Here is a 21,029-nt window from a genome sequence, read left to right as displayed (position 1 = left end):
TTTTGGGGTGGACTATACCTTTAATGATCATGACTTTTAAATAGTTATTATTTTCCCATGTTATCCTTAGAAATTACATACATTATCAATACTGTTCTAAATAAAAACTATTGGTACTGTTATTGATATCTGCAATATTGCCCTTGATAGTACTTGTTCTTGGAGCAAAAAGAAAATGAGTGGATTTTCCAATCACCAATTAAATTACTTTTTATATAATGCTATATTTGTTTTTTATTATAATATTTTACATGAATTTTCCATTTTAAGAAATAATATATATGAACTAATATATAATTAGTATCTTTGGCTAAAAATTTTAGATGGCAAAATTTGTGGCATCCCTAGTGGTAAACAAAAATAAAGAGGGCATTATGAGAATGAGAGAAGAGAGAGGAAGTTGCACAGAGTTTTGTGTGTGTGTGTTTGAAGGATACAGGCCAAGTAGTGATTGAGGAATTCATGCTCAGATGCTGGCATGGACTGCAGGAAGTTCTCCCTGTATGACTCAAACCACGCCGTTGTTGCTAAAAGATAAACACACAAAGAAATATTGTCTTGTTTCAGACACATGATTATTAGACGCCAAATGACCAGCCCTCAGGGCTGAAGACAAAAGAAGCAAATTATGAAAGGCAAGGATAGAAAAAAAAACAGTCAAGCTACTACAAATTGTATTATATACACTAGCAAGTATAACAGTCAGATCATATAAAAGTATATAATTAAAGAGTAGTTATCCATAGATCAGAATCAATTTGACTATTTAGCAGAAAAGGGCAACTTCTATTTAAATGAATGGGAGAAGTATGAACTACCAACCATGAAGCGATTGCACCCAACGATCAACGGATGTAGAAAGGAAGTCCTGTCTTACAGGTAAAAAGAGCCAATCACCTTTTAGATACAGATATCGCCTGTCAATTAACTCACTAACGCGCATTAGCTATACTAGCCAGGAAAATTACGTGTTTAGTGTAATATGAGGTGAAGCAAAATTTATGATTCCAATATTATCAAATTTTATTGCTCATTTGAAATATGTCCTCTGATCCTAATTTTGACCAACTGTTTTTGAGATGTCGGGCAGTGGACTGACTTGCTAGAAAGATTTTATTATAATGGCAGCATTCTAGTTGTTTTTTTACCCCCCCGTGGGCAGCTTTGGAGGGTGCTGAAGTACAAATGCTAAGGTTGTCAACTGTCCCGTATTTGCCGGACTGTTCCGCGTTATGCACCAAATCTGCACAAATCAAATATACCAAATTTATTTTCTGGTTATTGGGATTATGGTTGCACAATAAATGGGATCTGGGATTTCATTTCATTTGGACCCGTCACAGTAACGAAAGACAAAAAAATAAAAAATACCACATTCAATACATTTATTTTAAACACTTTTTCCACCACCATGGTTATCTGTATCACCAAATGTCAATATCGGTCAGCCTCTAATAATTATTATGGGGTCATTCTGTGTAAATCAAACCAGGGGTCCCCAGCTCAATTTTTGTTTCTTATTAAAAAAAAAATGCATTCATTCTGAACCAGAATCTAAAAGGATATTAAGATATATTTAATACATCTGGAGGTATAGACACACCAGCTTGTGCTGAAAAAAACACAAAAAAATTGTTTTACTTAATATTTGGAGACAGCATTGGCATGAAGTCAACTGAATTTAGTAATAAACCTACCTATCTCGGTAAAAAAATAAAAGAATGACACTACGGTGATTCTTTTGACAAATAGTTTTGCTCTAAAATCATAGTTGAAAACACAATACACAGTCATCAAAGAGAGCAAAAGAAACAGAAATGCAACAGTTTAAATTTAACAAACCACTTTATTTTTCCCCCACGGTGCAGCAGCATATTAAAATGGCAAGGAAGAAACCTGTACAGTAAATCAAACAGATTAAATGAGTTACGATTTATTCTGCTTTGATTTCAGATAATTCAGTGACTAAAGTCGATCTGTTCTCTACTTCACAGCGACTAGACTGGTGGTTCTCTTACGAGAGGTTCTCTCGTATTGCGTAAGCTAGCTTACGCTACGGGAAAGATTCATCTTTTCTGAGATATTGAAGCCAAAAAATTATCCTTAATTTTTGTATCCATTGTCAACGCAGTGCGGCAGCTGCAGACCTTGAGCGGGCTAGCTAGCGAGCTCATAGGTTGCTCTGCGGCAACTGCTGCAGCCTATAGACGAGCTTGGGCGAACTCGCATCCAATGAGAGGCGTCCGCGCGCTCACTGCATCAAAGCCCGCCAAAAGGGCGTGACTAGAGTGCATATAAGCGTAGTTCGTAGGCTGGAACCCTGATTTTCATCTCTTCAGCGAAGCTCTCCGCATCGCTGACCTGGAAGCCGCGTCGCCGTTTGAGGGGCATCTAGCAAGCGTGGACAGCGCTAGAAGAAGCCGGCCGTCTCAGCCACCTTCAGCCATCCTGCGAGCTACGCCATCCGACGACGTATCCTTTTATTAAGCAAGCTAGTTCTCAAGAACTATTCACAAAAGAGTACGAGCATCTTTTTCAAGATGCCTCGCTCCACTTGCGCCTCATGTCGCGCCCTTCTCAGCACAGGAGACCGCCATATCATCTGCGCTCTCTGCCTGGGACTGGGGCACGCAGAGCTCGCCCTCACTGAGGGCGGATGCGATTTCTGCGAGGAGCTACCGATGTCGACCCTGCGGGCTCGACTCGAAGCGGTCAAAGCAGAAACCGCCGCGCCGCCTTACCCTCAGCCGCGCAGGAAGAAGCGCCGCTCACAAAGGCTGCCGGAAACTGTGGTTGAAGCGACTGCCTCGCCGGAGCCTCTCCCTCGAGCATCGCTTTCACCCTCCCCGCCCCCGGGACGCGCAGTTGCCGCCGAGCGGCCGCACTGCTGCCATCTCGGATGACGAAGCGGAGGATAAGGGCTGCTGTTCCATCATGGCTTCGGACAGCGAGGAGTGGACAGGCTCCCAAGCCTCCTCCTCAGCCCAGGAATCCAGCAGGACCCGCGCCGGAGTCGAAGGGGAGTTAACACGCCTCCTCACACAGGCCGTCGACCGCCTCGGGCTCGAGTGGTCACCGCCCCTGAGCAGGCACCCAACAGACTCGACGGCTGCTTTCTTCAAAGCCATCGCCGCTCTACACCCGCGGCCCGGGCCGCTCCCTTCCTGCCGGAATTACATACGGAGCTTGCAAAGTCGTGGAACGCTCCGTTTTCAGCCAGGACCCGTTCACACGTCTCCACCTCTCTCGCGTCGGTGGACGGCGCCACTGAGAGAGGCTACTCCTCCATCCCCCGGTCGAGGACTCGGTAGCAGCACACCTTTGTCCGCCCTCCGCGAGATGGCGTTCCAAGCCTGTGCTCCCGTCTAAGGCCTGCAGAGCGACTTCCGCCTATGTTGGCCGCGCCTATTCCGCCGCCGGCCAAGCCGCATCTGCTCTGCACTCAATGGCCGTTTTACAGATCCTACAAGCAGACCTTCTTCGGGAGTGGGATGAGAAAGGCAGGCACCCAGAGGCTGTTACTGATCTACGAAGCGCGACAGACCTCGCCCTTCGCGCTACCAAAGCTGCAGCCCAAGCTCTAGGGAAGTGCATGGCCTCGCTGACTGTGACCGAGAGACACTTATGGCTAACACTAGCCGACATGGGAGAAGCAGAGCGCTCCACGTTCCTCAACGCACCGCTCTCTCCAACCGGTCTCTTCGGCTCCGCGGTGAGTGGCATTGTTGACCGCTTCTCAGAAGTCCAGAAAGCCACCCAAGCCATGAACCTCTTCCTGCCGCGTCGCGCTAGCTCCTCTGCAGGCCGCTCACGTGATCAGCCTCCTGCACGAGCCTCTTCACAGCGCCCAGTTCAACAATCTCAGACTTCTCAGCGTCGACAGGGCGGCCGCCCTCGATCAGCGCTCAGACAGCCGCCGCAGACCGCCTCCCCGCGGGCCTCGATCTAAGGTAACGCTGAAACCCGAGCAGCCGAAGTCTTCCTAACTGTGTTGAACAAACGACGGCTCAGTCCCGCCGCGGCTGGACCACTGTCAAAGCTTTACCCCTGTCAGTCCCCTTCTCTCAGGCTACTACAGTGGTGAATTTAGCAGCCAACAAGCCGGTGACACTGCCCGCTTGCTCTGCACTCAAACGCCGTTTTCACGGCGACCCAAATAAATCTTGTAAAGAGCAAACATGTCTTATGTGTAGAAAAAGTGCCCACAACCCAGTGTTCGCCCCTACACACAAGCATAACACATCCCGTGCCCCTATCAGAGCACGCTCTCATAAAGCGGTTACTGAACCGCTCGAGCGTCAGAGTCAATGAAGGCGCCCACAAATGCGTCGTGCGCCCATTCTCTGCCCGCTCTGTCACACGACCAGCCCTATGTGTAGAAAATGTGCCCACAATCCAGTGTTCACTTCTGCACACAAGCACTGCATGTCTCGTGTCCCCACCAGAGCACGCTCACATAAAGCGGTTACTGAACCGCTCGAGCGCTAGAGTCAATAAATGCGCCCGCAAATGCGTGCGCGCGCCCATTCTCTGCCCGCTCTGTTACACGGCCAGCAACCATTCCTCTGTGTGTAAGTCCCGTGCCCATGACTATGCTTGCGCATCACGTAACAGATGTGACTCTTTCCCCATTCATTCCAATCGGGAAGTCACTCACAAAACAGCCTGTTCATGCTGTCTGCGAGCAATCATGCATGAACACACTAAACGCGCTCACACATTTTGTTCAGCGCTCTGTGTGCGGAAATCAGAGCGAATTGGCCATTCACCCTCTAGCGTTACGCTTCAAAGCGTGGGAAGCTATTCCAGGGATATCCAAGTGGGTGTTAAGCACAATACAACAGGGCTATTTGCTACAGTTCGATCGCCGCCCCTCGCTTCAGAGCCGGCTCGAAACCACTGTGAACACGGAAGCAGTGTGCATGCTTCGTTCAGAAATAGCAAGCCTTCTGTGCAAAAGGGCCATAGAAAAAGTGCCACCCTCTCTGAGCGAGTCGGGGCTTTACAGCCGTTATTTTCTTGTTCCCAAGAAAGACGGCGGCCTCAGACCCATATTAGATCTCAGGGTTTTGAACAAGGTGCTTGCAAAAGACCGTTCAAAATGCTTACAATCAGGAAACTCCTCGCGCATGTGCGCCAGGGGACTGGTTTATTTCTCTCGATCTGAAAGATGCATACTTTCAGATTCAGATAAATCCCCGTCACAGGCCATTCTTGAGATTCGCCTCGACGGCCAGGTTTATCAATACACCGTCCTTCCGTTCGGCCTGTCCTTAGCACCCGTACTTTCACGAAGTGCATGGATGCGGCGCTCGCACCCCTGCGGAGTCAGGGTTTGCGAATTCTGAACTATTTGGACGACTGGCTGATTATGGCTCAGTCACATATGGAGCTTCTGTCTCACAGAGCAGTTCTCCTCAGCCATCTGAACAGTTTGGGTCTTGCAGTCAATTGGACCAAGAGCTCACTACAGCCCAGTCAGACCATTTCCTTCCTGGGAATAGAACTAGACTCCGTGGCAATGACGGCTCACTTATCTACACAGCGCGCACGCCGTGTTCAGCGACTAGCCGCATCTTTTCAGATGAACAGCCTCACGCCTCTGAAGAAATTCCAGAGAGTGCTAGGTTACATGGCCTCAGCCGCAGCAGTACTTCAGCTGGGTTTACTGCACATGCGCCCGCTTCAGCATTGGCTAAACACCCGGCGTCTCGCCGGGCTTGGGCCACAGGCCGCCAGCCCATCAAGGTGACTCAGACCTGCATATCAGCTCTGCAGCCCTGGACAGTGGCCGAATGGTATCAGCGGGGAGTGACAATGGGAGCTGTATCTCGCCGAAAAGTCATCTCGACAGACGCGTCCAACACGGGTTGGGGCGCGGTCTGCGAGGGCTCTCCGGTTTTCGGCCTATGGTCAGTTCAGGAAAAGCTCCTTCACATAAATTGTCTGGAAATGATAGCGGTCGAGTACGCGCTCGTGCGCTTTCTCCCGGTCATTCAGGGTCACCACGTCCTGGTCCGTTCGGACAACAGATCTGTGGTATCCTACCTAAACCGTCAGGGCGGGTGTCAGATTCCATCTGACACAACGCATACTGAGTTGGTCCCAGTGCCACCTGCGCTCGCTGAGGGCCACCTGAACGACGGCCCGGACAGACTGTCCAGAGACAATATTCCCCCAGGGGAATGGTCCCTGCACGCTCAAACCGTCCAGACGTTATGGCACCTATTCGGCAGAGCAGAGATAGACCTCTTTGCGTCCAAAGAGAACTCTCACTGCCCAGTATTTTTCTCGAAAAAAGCGAGGACGCGCTGGCCCAGGACTGGCCCAGACGCCCGCTTTACGCCTTCCCTCCCGTCTCGCTATTGCCACAGGTAATGCAGAGGATCAGGAAACGCGTCACTCGGTGCTCCTCATAGCCCCGCGTTGGGAGAATCAGACATGGTTCCCGGAGCTTACGCAGCTGTCACTGACAGCGCCGTGGCCCATCCCAGTGAGAGCAGATCTCCTCTCTCAAGCTCGTGGCACAATCTGGCATCCCCACCCAGAGCGCTGGGCGCTGCATGCGTGGGTGATCAACGACTACCCGTCGCTCTGCCAGAAGGAGTAATAAACACCATCATACACGCTAGAGCCCCTTCCACGAGAAGACTCTATGCGTCAAAATGGTCTGTGTTCTCAAAATGGTGCACCGACAGAGACCTGGACCCACGGACATGTGGGGTGTCGTCGCTGCTCGTATTTCTACAAGAGCTGCTGGATGAGGGCAGATCCCCATCCACGCTCAAAGTGTATGTGGCGGCCGTTGCGGCGTTCGCTGAACCCCTGCACGGCCAGTCATGGGGTAAAAACGAGCTGGTCATCCGCTTCCTCAGGGGAGCTAGAAGGATGAACCCCCGCGCCCCCATCGGTTCCTATCTGGGATCTTTCTATAGTTCTCGAAACTATGAAAGCCCCCCCTTTCGAACCACTTCAATCCGTGGATTTGAAATACCTTTCACTTAAAACCGTTTTTCTGACTGCCCTGTCATCAGTCAAACGTGTGGGAGACCTTCACGCGCTGTCTGTCAGCGCTGCGTGTCTTGAGTTTGGACCCAGTGACTCCAAGGTCATTTTAAAGCCTAGACACGGCTATGTTCCCAAGGTGATCGGTACTCCTTTCAGAGCACAGGTCATTTCCCTATCGGCGCTGCCAGCACCGGATAGCGAACGCGACGCCAATCTCCTTTGCCCGGTCAGAGCACTGAGATTGTATACTGCACGCTCCGCTGCTTTCAGACGCTCCGAGCAGCTTTTCATTTCGTTCGAGGGCGCACCAAAGGTCTCGCCGCCTCGAAACAGACACTATCTAGATGGATAGTGGACGCTATTGCTGCTGCATACGCGTCAAAAGACCTGCCATGCCCGTTGGGCATTAGGGCTCACTCCACTAGAGGCATGGCATCCTCGTGGGCATGGTCCAGCGGAATTTCCATTCACGACATATGTGTGGCAGCAGGATGGACTTCCCCTCCACCTTTGTCAGATTTTACAATATGGAAGTGCCCGCTCTGCAGGCAAAACTACTAGCGGTTTAATACGCTACAGCTCCCCTGGTGAGCTGCACTGATGGGACACATTCCACACAGACCGGCACCGCCGCTCTGTCGTTCCCGTCCTACTATGTGCTTATGTATTACACAATCAATGACCCGCATTCTTGCCGGCCAAATATTATTTCCCCACTCATAAGGGCTCCCCGGGTCCCCCTTAATTCCCTGGGGCTTATACAGTGGATGCTTGGCGCGCACGGCGTTGACAATGGGTTCCCGTAGCGTAAGCTAGCTTACGCAATACGAGAGAACCTCTCGTAAGAGAACGTATCGGTTACCTAACGTAACCTCGGTTCTCTCTAGATGAGGGAACGAGTATTGCGTAGCCGGCCGTGCTTCGCGCCACGGCGACTTTTCGCTTCAGTCAATGAAAACCAGGGTTCCAGCCTACGAACTACGCTTATATGCACTCTAGTCACGCCCTTTTGGCGGGCTTTGATGCAGTGAGCGCGCGGACGCCTCTCATTGGATGCGAGTTCGCCCAAGCTCGTCTATAGGCTGCAGCAGTTGCCGCAGAGCAACCTATGAGCTCGCTAGCTAGCCCGCTCAAGGTCTGCAGCTGCCGCACTGCGTTGACAATGGATACAAAAATTAAGGATAATTTTTTGGCTTCAATATCTCAGAAAAGATGAATCTTTCCCGTAGCGTAAGCTAGCTTACGCAATACTCGTTACCTCATCTAGAGAGAACCGAGGTTACGTTAGGTAACCGATACGATCTACAGAGAGAAGGAAACTCTAAACTACAAAGAAAGGAATGTTTTGACTGACCAAGTAAAATGACTCATTGATGTGAAAACCTTACAAACAAACTGAACCCAAAGTTCTTTGAAGAAAAAGAATACACTCAGATGTTGATTAAAACTATTGCTAACCACCGTCTGGTTCTCCATTGGGGCAAAAACTGGCCTTAATTAAAGAGATTTGGATTCAGAATGAGACCATTATTGACAAATGAATGGATGAGCCAGATATGAAATCATTTGGACCTGTGGGAGCTTCAGAACAATGAGTCATTCCCCTTTTTATCTTTCTCATGCACACACACACACACCACGCAGACCTATCAAGAAAAAGGACCAACACCCTAAGAAAGCAGAGGAAGCTGGATTGGCCAGAGGAAAGGAGATTTAGCAACAGTTCTGCTACTGAGAGAGCTGGACCAGGAAATGACGTGGAGCAGGCGACTGAGGAAACACTCCTGGCACGGGCAAGAAGGGAATACCTGTGTAGTAACTGGACGAGCTCAGCTGGGTGAGTGTTTCTTTCCAGTCAGCGTACCAGGGAACGCTCGCTTTGACCGTGCGGTCTGAGAGAAGAGAGAGGCAAAGGAGAGCCAAACTGATTAAAACCCACGTACATGGACCCTAACAGCATTAACGCAGCCAAAACCAACCAACCCACCCCAAACCCAGCACCTGCAAAAGCAATAAGCATGGACAATAAGTCAAGACCAACTGTTTACTGTCTAAGTCAACTAGGTTTGTTCACTTTAAAAGACCCTATGATATCAAAATGGAGTTTTGCTACTTCTAAGGATAGGCTAAACTTCATTTTTCTGTGTGCTGTTCCATCTTGCACACTGTCAAGTGCTTAGCTTTTCAAAGTATACTCTTTTGACGTCTATGCTAGTTCCATTTTCAATTTCCTAATGTCATAGTTTTCCACACTATACAGTTTTGGAGACCATTTTTTAAAGTCAGGGGTTACTGACCAGAAGGTCGGGGGTTCAAGCCCCAGCACCACCAAGATGCCACTGTTGGGCCCTTGAGCAAGGCACTTAACTCCAGGTTGCTCCGGGGGGATTGTCCCTGTAATAAGTGCACTGTAAGTCGCTTTGGATAAAAGCGTCTGCCAAATGAATAAATGTAAATGTTTCCATTTGAAAGTAATGCCATTTTCAAACAAAAACAAAGAATGATGGCAGCAGATCATCCATGTGCCTAGAAAAACCAGGCTGTACACGGACAGTCAAACTATGCTGATGATAAAATTTGCATCTCACACCAGAGGCGGACTGACCATCGGGAGAACAGGGACTTTTCATGGTAGGCCAGCCGCGAAACAGGGCAGTGAAAGAGAAAAAAGATTTGATGAAGAGGGCCACGAAACGGTGCCGCAATAAGCCGAAGGCAGCCGACAGTGAAATACATTGCCAACCCCACCACATGACAAATTTTGTCCAGGGCTGAATTTTGTTCCTAGTTTGCCCGTCTCACACACATAAACGTGTTCTCATAAACATTGATGATAATTTATTTTATCAGACATTAGAATTTAGAATTAGTGTTGGTCATGGGGATTTTAAAAACTGATAGTTGCTGCGGTCTTCTACCATCGTGCTAGAAGCTAAACAAACTAGATGCTGCTCGTTTATTTGATAGAAGTAAACTTTGGAGCAAAGTGTTAAAACATGAGCTAGAATTTTTCTGATTAGACACTGGTACGTTCTGTTGCAGTCTCCTGCTGTGAGAAAAGGCAGTTTACAAAATGAATCATAGGAGATGATTACACATTATACAGAATGAGCAAGCCCTATATTAATTTGCCTTTGAGATGCATATAAAACACAAATTTTTGTATATACATCACCATTTACATAGCTCACTTGTATACTCGATTCTGATTGGTAAATTGCAGCAGTGTTCAAATTTTTTTTTTATAATGCACTGGTTCTTGAGATAAGGGACAAAACAGGTGTAAAATGTTTTTTATTTCTTAATACTACATCAATTTGAAATGGTTATAATTGTAGACAAAGGTCTCAGCTAACGAACCATGTAAGGGAACAGGTTTTTATTGAAATGCTTTTTTTCCTGAAAATGTACATTAATTCACAGCATAACATACATCTTACTGTAATTTAAGTCAACTCTGTCAGACACACTAACTAGCAAGCTATTTTAATTTGATCCATCCAACAAGAGTCATAAACGGCTTAATAAATCGATCGATACCGAAAGATTTTTGTCCCTTATGCAGTTTTTGCGTTGCATGTAAACACTTTAACTGGTGTACATACTGGGTTATCCAATGTGTGCACATGTTGTGCACATGCCTCTTCAAGGTTTGACGTCAAATGCAGAGAATGACGAGATTATTACAAATGTCATGTTAGTGCAGATTTCATGCTTTTTTAAATAATTGGATTTTTAGGAGTAATCCGCGTATTGGTGTGCATGTAAATAGATTCATTATTGCCCCTGCTTCTCATGAGATAACTTTGTTGGGGTTTATTTTGCAATAATGATGGGCTGACTGTACAGTATTCCTTGTTTTAGCTGAAAATTCAATTTGTTGCATAACCATGTGGTAATGCCTTTTTTTTTTTTTTTTTTAGATAATCCTGTGAATTAAATAATTTACAAATGCACTTCATTGTATTTTAAGAGAGCAGCTTGGATCTCTCAAAACATCTCGAGTTTGGAATGCTATGAGGGTGAATACATGATGAAAAAAAAAAGTATTTTTAGGAAACCCATCCCTTTAACCTAAATAGTATTCATTTGAATGCGGTACATGTACATTGATATTTAACAGTCAAATCAGCAGTGCTACTGAGCAGTTTTAATCACAGCAGCAGAATTTTGAGTTATCATGGCAGTCCGTTTCCACAGCAATGCCCTGGATTTTACACCAACCTTATCTGAGGAGCTACAGCAAACATCTGACTGATCTACCACTCTAAAGTCTCTTAGATCAAAGGCTTCAGATTGTCAAATGTGATTCAAAGCAGCATGATCTAGGTGTGTTTCCTGAAAAAGGAGCTCGGCGTGAACGCTATAATACATCAAGTTTACAGCACCTTAGCTTTGAAGCAAAACCAACCACCTATGGAATTTACATATGCAAGCATGCTGTCTCTATAAGCTGCATCATAATTGAGTGCAAGTCAGGACTCTGGAGTATGGCTCCTTTGTCAGAACACAGGAGGATCTGGCTGGTGTGGATTGGTATGTTAGCGTCTAAGCCTCAAGGGTGATGGGGAAAGGGCTCTGTGATCAGGGAACAGGCTAACTGCTAGCTTATGATCTGAAAGAGAGCCAAACACTACACACACATTCTTCAAAGTGTTAACAGCACAGCACACACGTTTGTGACCTGGCATACACACACTAGGGAAAGGTGTGTGTATGAAGGTCAGAGCTCTTACCAAGAGTTTATCCACATGAGAATGTTAGGGGGGAAAAAAAAGAATGTTGAGAAATGAAAACAAGTTCAGAGATGGTCAAACATAAATGTGTATAGCAAAACATACTTTTAATTTCACTGACTGTAACAATTACAGTATTTGCTTTTCACCTTCCTAATTGAAGGCTCTGCTGCCCTCATAGGTGGAGAGATATACACCGCATTAAAATATATATACATTTAGAGCAGTTTGTATTAAATATGCTGCTGAAATAAGAAATTAATGTTGCATGTAACAAAGATCCGGGATTTAAAATAGCATTCAGACCTGGAAATAAATTGGACTGGGTAAAACTATGGCTTTTCCGATGCGTCTTCATTTGAACAATCATGATATCCATTCTTAAATCCCAAGATCGATATTTTACTCTATGCACAAAACCTCTAGTCTACAATAAGAGAGCATTGCTCCCATTAGCAACCATATTTCATGCAATTTGACAAAAAATGTCTGTGACTAGCCGCTGGCTGGTAAAAAGTTCAGATTTCACTCACCAGTGACCGAGTATACTACTCAAGTGGTAAAGCACAGCAGCGAGACCCTTTTACTGAGTGTTCAGGGTAAAAGGTTTGTTTGATTTGTTCTGTGTTCAAAGATGATATCCAAGCAAACTATTTGTCATTAAATAGGTCTATTTTAACACCATTTCTGTTCTTTACAGTCAGTTGTTGATTTAAAAATAATAAAGAGACATTTAATTCTAATTACACATAGCACGGATGAGGAAAACCATTCGAGTGCTCTCTCATTAATATACACTCATTTACAGACACTCTTCAAAAAACAGATGGTTTTCTTAAAGGGATAGTTCACCCATAAATGAAAATTCTCTCATTATTTACTCATCCTCATGACATCCCAGGTATGTATGATGTTCTTTCTTCTGCATAACACATTTGAAGAGAAGTAGAAAAATATCTTCGCTCAGTAGGCCCTTAAAATGCAAGTGAGGTCCTTAAAATACAAGTGGATGGTGAGCCGATTTTTGAAGCACCAAAAATCACAGACAGTCAGTAGAGACATCATCGATACGACTCCAGCAGTTAAATGAATGCCTTCTAAAGCAATACGATTGCTTTTGGTGCGAAAATAAAGTCATACACACACCCGGGATATCATGAGGGAAAGTAAATAATTACACTATTTTCATTTTGTCCCTTTAAAGAGACATTACAGGATTTTAGCATATGTTCAATAAGGTGTTCAAATCAATATAAAGTATTGTAAATAGCACACATTTTCAAATTAAACCAAAAAAATATATAATAAAAAATCTGCAAAGTCATATCTATTGATGGAATACATGAATTTGTTCAAGCCAAAATGCAACCAAAATGAGGAAAAACTAGTCAGATATAATTATGTATATTTTCGTAATGTACCTAGTTATAAGGCTCCCCTGTATAATTAACAACATTGAAAATATCCATATGAATTGATATTGAATTGAAATTGAATTTTTATCAATACCCATCTCTAGAAATAATTAAAGTTAGGATGTAAAATGAATAAGGAATATTGAAGATTCTGCACTATTTATAAGTCACTTTACTGCCTTGTAAAGCAGTAATAGTGCAGTAAATTCTACTTTTCACACAGCTGATTATTTAATTTATAAATGGAAGAAAAATTTAATAAATTAGAAAATTGTTATTAGAAGTACTTTCTCAAGTGGTATCAGACTTTCAGACTGTATGCGCACGATCAATCTCTGTTCCTGTTTCTGTTGGCTTTGGGCCATTTCCACATTCCTCCTTCACAAACAGTGGCATAAACATAATCATGTCCTCTATGGATTTACCCACGTGAGGCAGCGAGCAGAAAACACTTATTCAGCTGGCACTTACCGCTTATGTTGAGGTCGTAGTCTCCTGCCGTGATGACGTTTACGTGTGACCCTTCAGGAGGCTGGCAGACAGAGACGGCCTGGCTGAGTAGTCTGTGCAGCTCTGTAGTCTGGGGAGGCCTTGTGTTGATCCCCGTCACACTTATCCGAAGACCTTTCACCACTACCACCTGGTTATTGGGGTCACGCAGGTGACCTGCAGTACGGTAACACCAAAAGAGAAAAAGGGGGGAACGGAGGAGGGAGGGTGAGAGGATGTTTGCAGGTTGAAATTGTTAATGTTGATTTCAAATGCATTGTAGTGCATGGAAAGATGCACTACAATGCATTTGAATGTGTTTTCTGAATGTGTTGGGTCGTGAAATTTAAATGAGTGAATTAAAACTTTAATTTCTATGTTTTCCTCACACAACGCTATGGGATGGCTTCATAAAAATGTGATTGTAGTGCACGAGTGTTATATACGACAATTATGATGACTTTATGTGCTTTTGAAGCTTGAAAGATCAAGGTCCTCTCATCCCTCAATCTTTTGTTTCATGGATGAAAATAGTTTTACTGGTTTGAAATGACAAGGGCGAGTAAATGATGGCAGAATTTAACCTTTTGGTTGATCTACATATTAACTTTGCTCCTGCAAGCAAAATAACTTTTTATTCATTCTATTTTTGGATGTTTTACAAGTATATAGCATAAATAAAATGCTTTAAGTATTTATGTAACACAGAAAATAACAGAACAATGCAGGCCTAGTGATCAAAATGTAAGAGTAGGCTAACTTTTCAATATTTAGTGAAATGCATTCAGTTTTCATTGTATTTTATTTTTTTTTTTTTTTAAATAAAACCTTGTTTGTGACAAGAAAGTAACGTTTTAAAATCTTTTTTTTTTTTTTTTCAATAAAAACACCTTTATTTTTTATTTTTTATAATTTTTAATCTGATTATGGGGTGAGGGGCACGCAGACATTTTCTTGTTTCAAAGTAGGGCATGGCCTAAACAGAACGAGGAATTCTGAGGATGAAGAAAACACTAAACGATTAGACAATGTTTTCTAGGTTAAGTCTGATTTATACTTTTGTCGAACCTACGCTATAGGTTATGGCCTACACCGTTGCCTGACATGCACCTCTTCAAAAATGTAACTGCGCATCACATCAACACGAAACACAACAGCTGTGATTGGTTCACTTTGTTATCAGATACAGTCACCTAGACGAGAACAAAGATTTCTGAGTTGGCTTTGCATTTTTAAAAAGTATGACAAAATATGTATTTATTATTATTTAAGTGACTCAAAAGCAAGCCATACAGTATAATATTTTCTTTTATCAGACTCTTAATAATTTAGGAATTTAAGCCAGGCCAGTTTGCTTTCTAATATCAAACATCATTAAAACAGGAAATTTATTACATGATTACACGTATGACTTTCTTCATCATATGCCAATTTTTGGGTGGGAATAAAAACTAGCTGTAAATGCAATGTCTTTAAATGCAAATGAGCTGTTTCAACACACACAAACAAACATGTCTGTCGACAGCGTCCGTCAAGAGTCGTGGGCGGGGCCTGTACAAAGTGATGTCACTTTGTTCTGAGACAGTGCTTATGATTAATGGGGGGAAAAGGGCTGGGTGGATTTATATCATTATAGGGTGGTTGTGTACACACACATTTATGTTCAAACACCATGTAAAAGTGAATTTAGCATAAATTCTTTTCTCGGAATACAAATTTAACCAGATAATAACCTTGATCGTTGATGTGAAATATATATATATATAAATAAATTTGGTCAACTTTAAGAGACAGCTAGATGAGCTCCAACGTGAAATCATCACTTCAGGTCACAAACTTAACATCCCACTAAGGTTTAGGCTATAAATAAATACATGGGAATCACGAGTGAATCGTGTGATACATTAACAAAGACATTTCAAGAAGTGGAAAGTGTATATGATGTCGAGACCGCACCCATCTGATTTGAAATCAAAATGTGTGCATTTTCATTTATAAGGTTTACACTTTAGCAACATTGGCTGCACAGATAAATCAATATTTTTTTTTTATTTTGTCCTTGTGCTTCATGGATAATCAGTCATAAAAATATTTTACATTTTATTCAGATGAATACATTATTAGTTTTCAAGTTAATATTCGTGCCTTTCCGAATAAGGTATTTGGCTTCAAGCACATCCCTATACTCCAGTATACAGTAGTAGGATAGTGCAGAGCACTGCAGTGAATCATTTGAGAGAGATTCTCGGTGGAACAAGCAAGCGATAGCAGTCTTCAATCACCCCACGCACATCCGCGTACTACATAAGCATATCTACCACTTATTCATCTTGCTTTTGTCATAACATTTTCTTTGCGGCTCAGAATTTCACTTAGGCGGCCACCGAAAACTTTTCAATGCAGGAAAAACCCTGCATGCTACATGTATAATGAATAATATATGCATACATTTCAACATGTTGACATTCTTTGAACTCATTGTAATTCTACAATAATTTAATAAGTAATCACAAATTATGTTGCTTACATTGCCATTGTTTATTTATGAATGTATAATTAATTTGCATTTTGATTGTACTCTGAGAACGACACAGACACACCACCAAACAGAACTATAAATGCCACAACACGGAGCCTACGCCGTAGGTTCGACACAGAAGCATACATACAGTAGTAGTAGTAGTAGTATGTTTTGTTTAATGCCATGTCAGCAATCAAAGCTATTTTCATGGCAAGAATTCAATTACAAAAATTACAAAACAAAACAATAAAAACAAAACAAATATAGATAGCAGGTCATATTATACAATATTTTTTTAAGATTAGCATATGACAAGAAATCCAAAACCTTTTCAGGCACAATCTCATTAAATAAGTCTTTTAACGAGGTAACTTCATAAAAGAGCATTCTACTTGCGTTAAGACCAGGACAATCTAGTAAAATATGTTTGACAGATAAGGGAATATTACAGAACACACATAGGGTTGGGTCTTCACCTTTAAGCAAAAAGGCATGGGTCAGATTTGTGTGACCTATACGGCATCTGGTGTAGACCACTTGATCAAATCTAGTTTTAAAATTGATAAAAAGTCTGTTTGAAATTTCCGGATGAATTACATACAACTTATTGTTCTTGCACAAATTCCACTCTTCTTGCCACTTAATTAAAATGTATCGGTTAATAATCGGTCTGATATCTGAGGGAGGGATTTGACATTCGTTAACTTCCTGATTAAGAGCTTCCTTAGCAGCTGCATCAGCTTGTTCATTTCCTGAAAGACCAACATGTCCTGGAACCCAGCAAAAAATAATGCAGAAGAACTGATTTAGTAGATAATCTACTTTGGTTAAGATGCAGTCCATACATACAGTAAATCAGCCTTTAGAAGCATCAAATCTTTGAATGATATTCAGAATTCTGTTTGAGGCACTTGGTACCAATTTAACTAGATAAGCATGACAGAACTCAAACATGAGGAGTTTGTATAACTAATGTAAAATTAATGAACTCAAATGTAAAGGTAATAAATTCAAACACGCCCTTATGTTGAAAAGCAACAAATGTTGATGCTTCCCAGCAGAGTATCACAAGCCATTCTAGCAATATCAAACCTCAGCTATGTCAGCAAGCTCGATATCGTCACATTGATGAGAAGTCAATGCAATAATAGCACGATAGCGCACATGACAGTTCCTTAAACTGGCCACAAACTCTCTCACAATGGCCCCGGCCAGCAGACCATCTTTATTGTTGAGCCCTGCCTGAGCAGAACTGTATGCATTCCAATTTATTTTCTGAGTTAGGCTAATTCAGTCAAATAATTAGTACCTATGGTACTGGGTAGCTCAGCGAGTAAAGACGCCTACATGCCACACCTAGAGTCACAAGTTCGAATCCAGGGCTGCTGAGTGACTCCAGCCAGGTCTCTGCCCGGTTGCTAGGGTGTGTAGAGTCACATGGGGCAACCTCCTCGTGGTCACTATAATGTTGTTCGCTCTCGGTGGGGCATGTGGTGATTTGTGCGTGGATGCTGTGGAGAATAGCGTGAAGCCTAGCCTCCACACGTGCGGTCTCTGCAGTAGCACGCTCAACAAGCCATGTGATGAGATGCGCGGGTTGACGATCTTAGACACGGAGGCAACCGAGACTCGTCCTCTGCCACCCGGATTGAGGCGAGTCACTATGCCACCATGAGGACTTAGAGGGCATTGGGAATTGGGCATTCCACTATTTATCAGTGTATTCTGTTCAATCAATCACAGAGAATGACTGTCTATTACTGCACTATAATCTATTAAAAAAAAAATCTTTCCCAACATGGCATGTAAAAACAAAACAAACTTTGGTTGTTCCCATTACATATCAGTCAGATGGTCTCTGTCAGTCTAAGTGGGAGGTTTTTAGCCAGAATAAACTGCAATGAGGCCCAAATTCATGCCAAAAGTCCAAATTCTGGCTACACGATACTATTGATGCCTAGCCAGTTATCTCTGGATCTACCGTCCCTCTTCATCGACCATTCCCTAGCAATATGCATTATCTACATGTACATCAATGTCCAAGATGTTCATACCACCTCCTGGACACTTTTCCTTAATGTGCCAGTTTTCACTCCTCACTAAACCATTAAATGTTGAATTAAGTGATGACTTTACTCTTCTTCTGCGAAGACATTCCTCAATAAATCCAATCACATTACCCAGATACACACAAACAGAGAGCACTGTGTTCATTCAAGTGAGACCAATTTTCTAAGAACTGTTCGAAGAATGTTTTGCTGCAACACATGCAATGCAGAAAGGGGATATTTCTTAGTGACTCTGACAACTAGGACTGGGCAACAATGAATACTTATATTTACAAATATTTATTTATTAGTTATATTTCCACAGCTGACTACAAGCATAGTATTTAGTGCAGCAAGAAAGAAAATGTGCAAACATATTTAGGGAAGGATAACACATAATCCACCTGTAACATTTATTAATGCCTCATAAATGCGGACTCAGAGTAAATAATCTGAGATGGCTTAATCCAGCCTCCGTTTCAGTAAAAATGGAAGAAAAGAAAATCACATAATGTAATTGCACCCTTAGGTGCTGACAGCAGAGTTAAAGGGTAATTCCAGGTTCAATACAAGTTAAGCTCAATCGACAGTGTAGTGGCGTCTTGTTGCTTCTAATTCTTCAGCCAACTTTTGAAGTCAGTCTAACTACAACCAGTATTTGAAACACGAGCAAACACGAGTCTTCTTTTTTAAATGTTTACTTACTAAACGTAAAACCACATAGACATGGTCCGCACGGTCAAAAAACTGTGTTGCTTCCACCATCTCTAACTTCAAACTAAACTAACTACATCCCATAATTACGCTATGACGTAGTATTATCTGATTGGAAGCTCAAATACTGAAATTTTATCAAACCTAAACATTATTAAATTATGCATTTTAAACCAATATATTTCCAATGAATTTTCATCAAATAGTTTCCCTTTTTTACTACTTAACTGTTTTTAAATTAAACTATTACTTCAGATGAACTACTTCCTATTTGGCTCTTACAGACCGCATTTGTGGAATTTAGTTGATTACCACAATAATTAATTTAGACGTGTCCCTCCTTTTCTTTAAAAACAAAAAAAAGCAATGAATCGAGGTTACAGTGTGGCACTTACAATAGAAGGGAATGGGGTATAAACACAGAAATGTGAAGCTTATCATTTTATAAAAGCACTTGCATTAATTCTTCTGTTAAAACTTTTGAAAAAATGTTTAAATCATCGTTTTTGTGGGATTACGGAGTTAAATATTCATGACAACGAAGTTGTAAAATTGGATTTAATTTAGCACAGAAAAGGTTAGTAAGCGATTTTATCGGATTAAAATCATGTTATCACGCATATTGTTTATGTCATGTGAGTATTTTAACATCCATTCACTTCCATTGTAAGTGCCTCACTGTAGCCTCAATTTGTGCTTTTTTTTAATAAAAGGAGGAACAAGTCTAAACTCATTTTTGTGGTAATCAATATTACACAACAAATGATGTTTATTGAATGTAACTTCTAAAAACACCTATGGCTCCAAAAAGATCTAGCTCTCTTACAATATATGAGCCTATAGTTCGTATACTGTTTATTCTATATTGTATGTATTGTAAACTGTGCATTGTATATTATTTGTATACTGTATTGTGTGTAATTATGTGTATATTTGATATGTAAATTGTGTTGTGTAAATCTGATGTTATTGTAAATTGGTATGTCTCATCACTTTCATGACTGCTATGTTGCTTGGAACTGCACCCAAGACCCACATATGTTGCACTTGTGTATATGATTGAGTGACAATAAAGTGATTTGATTTGAAGTTACAAAAAGTGTATAATCCCAAATCATAAGAACTATTGCTGTGTCCAGGCTGGTTTGTAGCAACTTGGAAGACCTATGACGATTCTTGCAGATACAAATCCTTCCTTGCTCATTAGTGGCTCAATCTACAGTATCACTGTAAACAACTCGAGTCTTGTTAAGATGATTTGATTGCCTGCTCCTCAGGGAATATCTCGTATACTTTACTAAATAAAGGCTTGTGATCAGCACAGGCCCAACATGGCCATCTAGTGCAGCCTGTGGCTTTTCTTGATGTTGGGGCCGTTATTTCAGTAGTAATCAAAACCTCATTAATACAAGGCATCCGACCTGTGCTGTGTATCTGTGACAATGGTCACTAAATGGTCAGGTGAGCAGAAAAATATCACATGTCACTGACGGAGGGAGAAAGAGAGATCAGATTCAGATGAACACGAGTTGCAACGCTTCCTGTCATTTGACTGTGACGGTGTTTCTAAACCTAGTGAGCTGCCTAACTAGACAACAGTTTAAGGTGGTCAGATGTTCGACTCGTAAGTAAACAGCAGTGATGAGTCTACATAGGCAGCTCACTAGGTTTTTGAAACACAGCCTGTGTGGATGTGTAAGGGAGCTGTCCTGATGGCTAACATATATAACACAAGTGACAGGCCATGAGCTGTTGTTCTTTGATGTCTGATCATCAGGGCTCTTACCCTCGGACGTGAGGCGACAGAAAGGCCGCAGCAGCTCGGGGAAGCTCAGGTTGTTTTTGCGGGTCACTTTCTCCGCATCCTCGCTGCACAGGACGGCCACCATCGGCACGAACGAGTCCTGGATGAACTCCTGAACGGACTGCACGCACTGAGCCATGAGCGCGCGCTCCTCGACGGGTCTGCTGTCGCGTGTTTGTCACCGAGATCAGGGATCGGCAGCCGAGTTAAACACAAACAACTCCTTCACTGACAGCCGACGGCAGACATGTTGAATTATCCTGCTGATCAGTTCCTCCCAAACAGCTTTGCGGT

At 42.8% G+C, this 21,029-nt stretch overlaps 1 protein-coding gene across 2 annotated transcripts in view; it reads right to left on the bottom strand.

Moving 5' to 3' along the window:
- LOC127623529 (trafficking protein particle complex subunit 8-like) overlaps positions 1-21,008 on the bottom strand; it is a 92,205-nt gene extending 71,197 nt beyond the window's left edge. The window contains exons 1-4 of one of the 2 annotated variants that reach the window (XM_052097897.1): positions 20,718-21,008; positions 13,631-13,825; positions 8,817-8,900; positions 438-527 (exon numbers count right to left, since the gene is read on the bottom strand). In XM_052097897.1, the coding sequence (XP_051953857.1) occupies positions 438-527; positions 8,817-8,900; positions 13,631-13,825; positions 20,718-20,874 (526 nt within the window). In that variant the 5' untranslated portion in view covers positions 20,875-21,008. The remainder of the gene's footprint in view (positions 1-437; positions 528-8,816; positions 8,901-13,630; positions 13,826-20,717) is intronic. The other variant, XM_052097898.1, reaches the window with a different exon arrangement.
- Between the last annotated feature and the right edge of the window lie 21 nt (positions 21,009-21,029).

Source organism: Xyrauchen texanus, chromosome 30 (assembly GCF_025860055.1).
Source record: "Xyrauchen texanus isolate HMW12.3.18 chromosome 30, RBS_HiC_50CHRs, whole genome shotgun sequence".
Taxonomy (NCBI): Eukaryota; Metazoa; Chordata; class Actinopteri; order Cypriniformes; family Catostomidae; genus Xyrauchen; species Xyrauchen texanus.
Note: the sequence above shows the minus strand (reverse complement) of the source record. Positions and strands in the feature narration are given on the sequence as shown.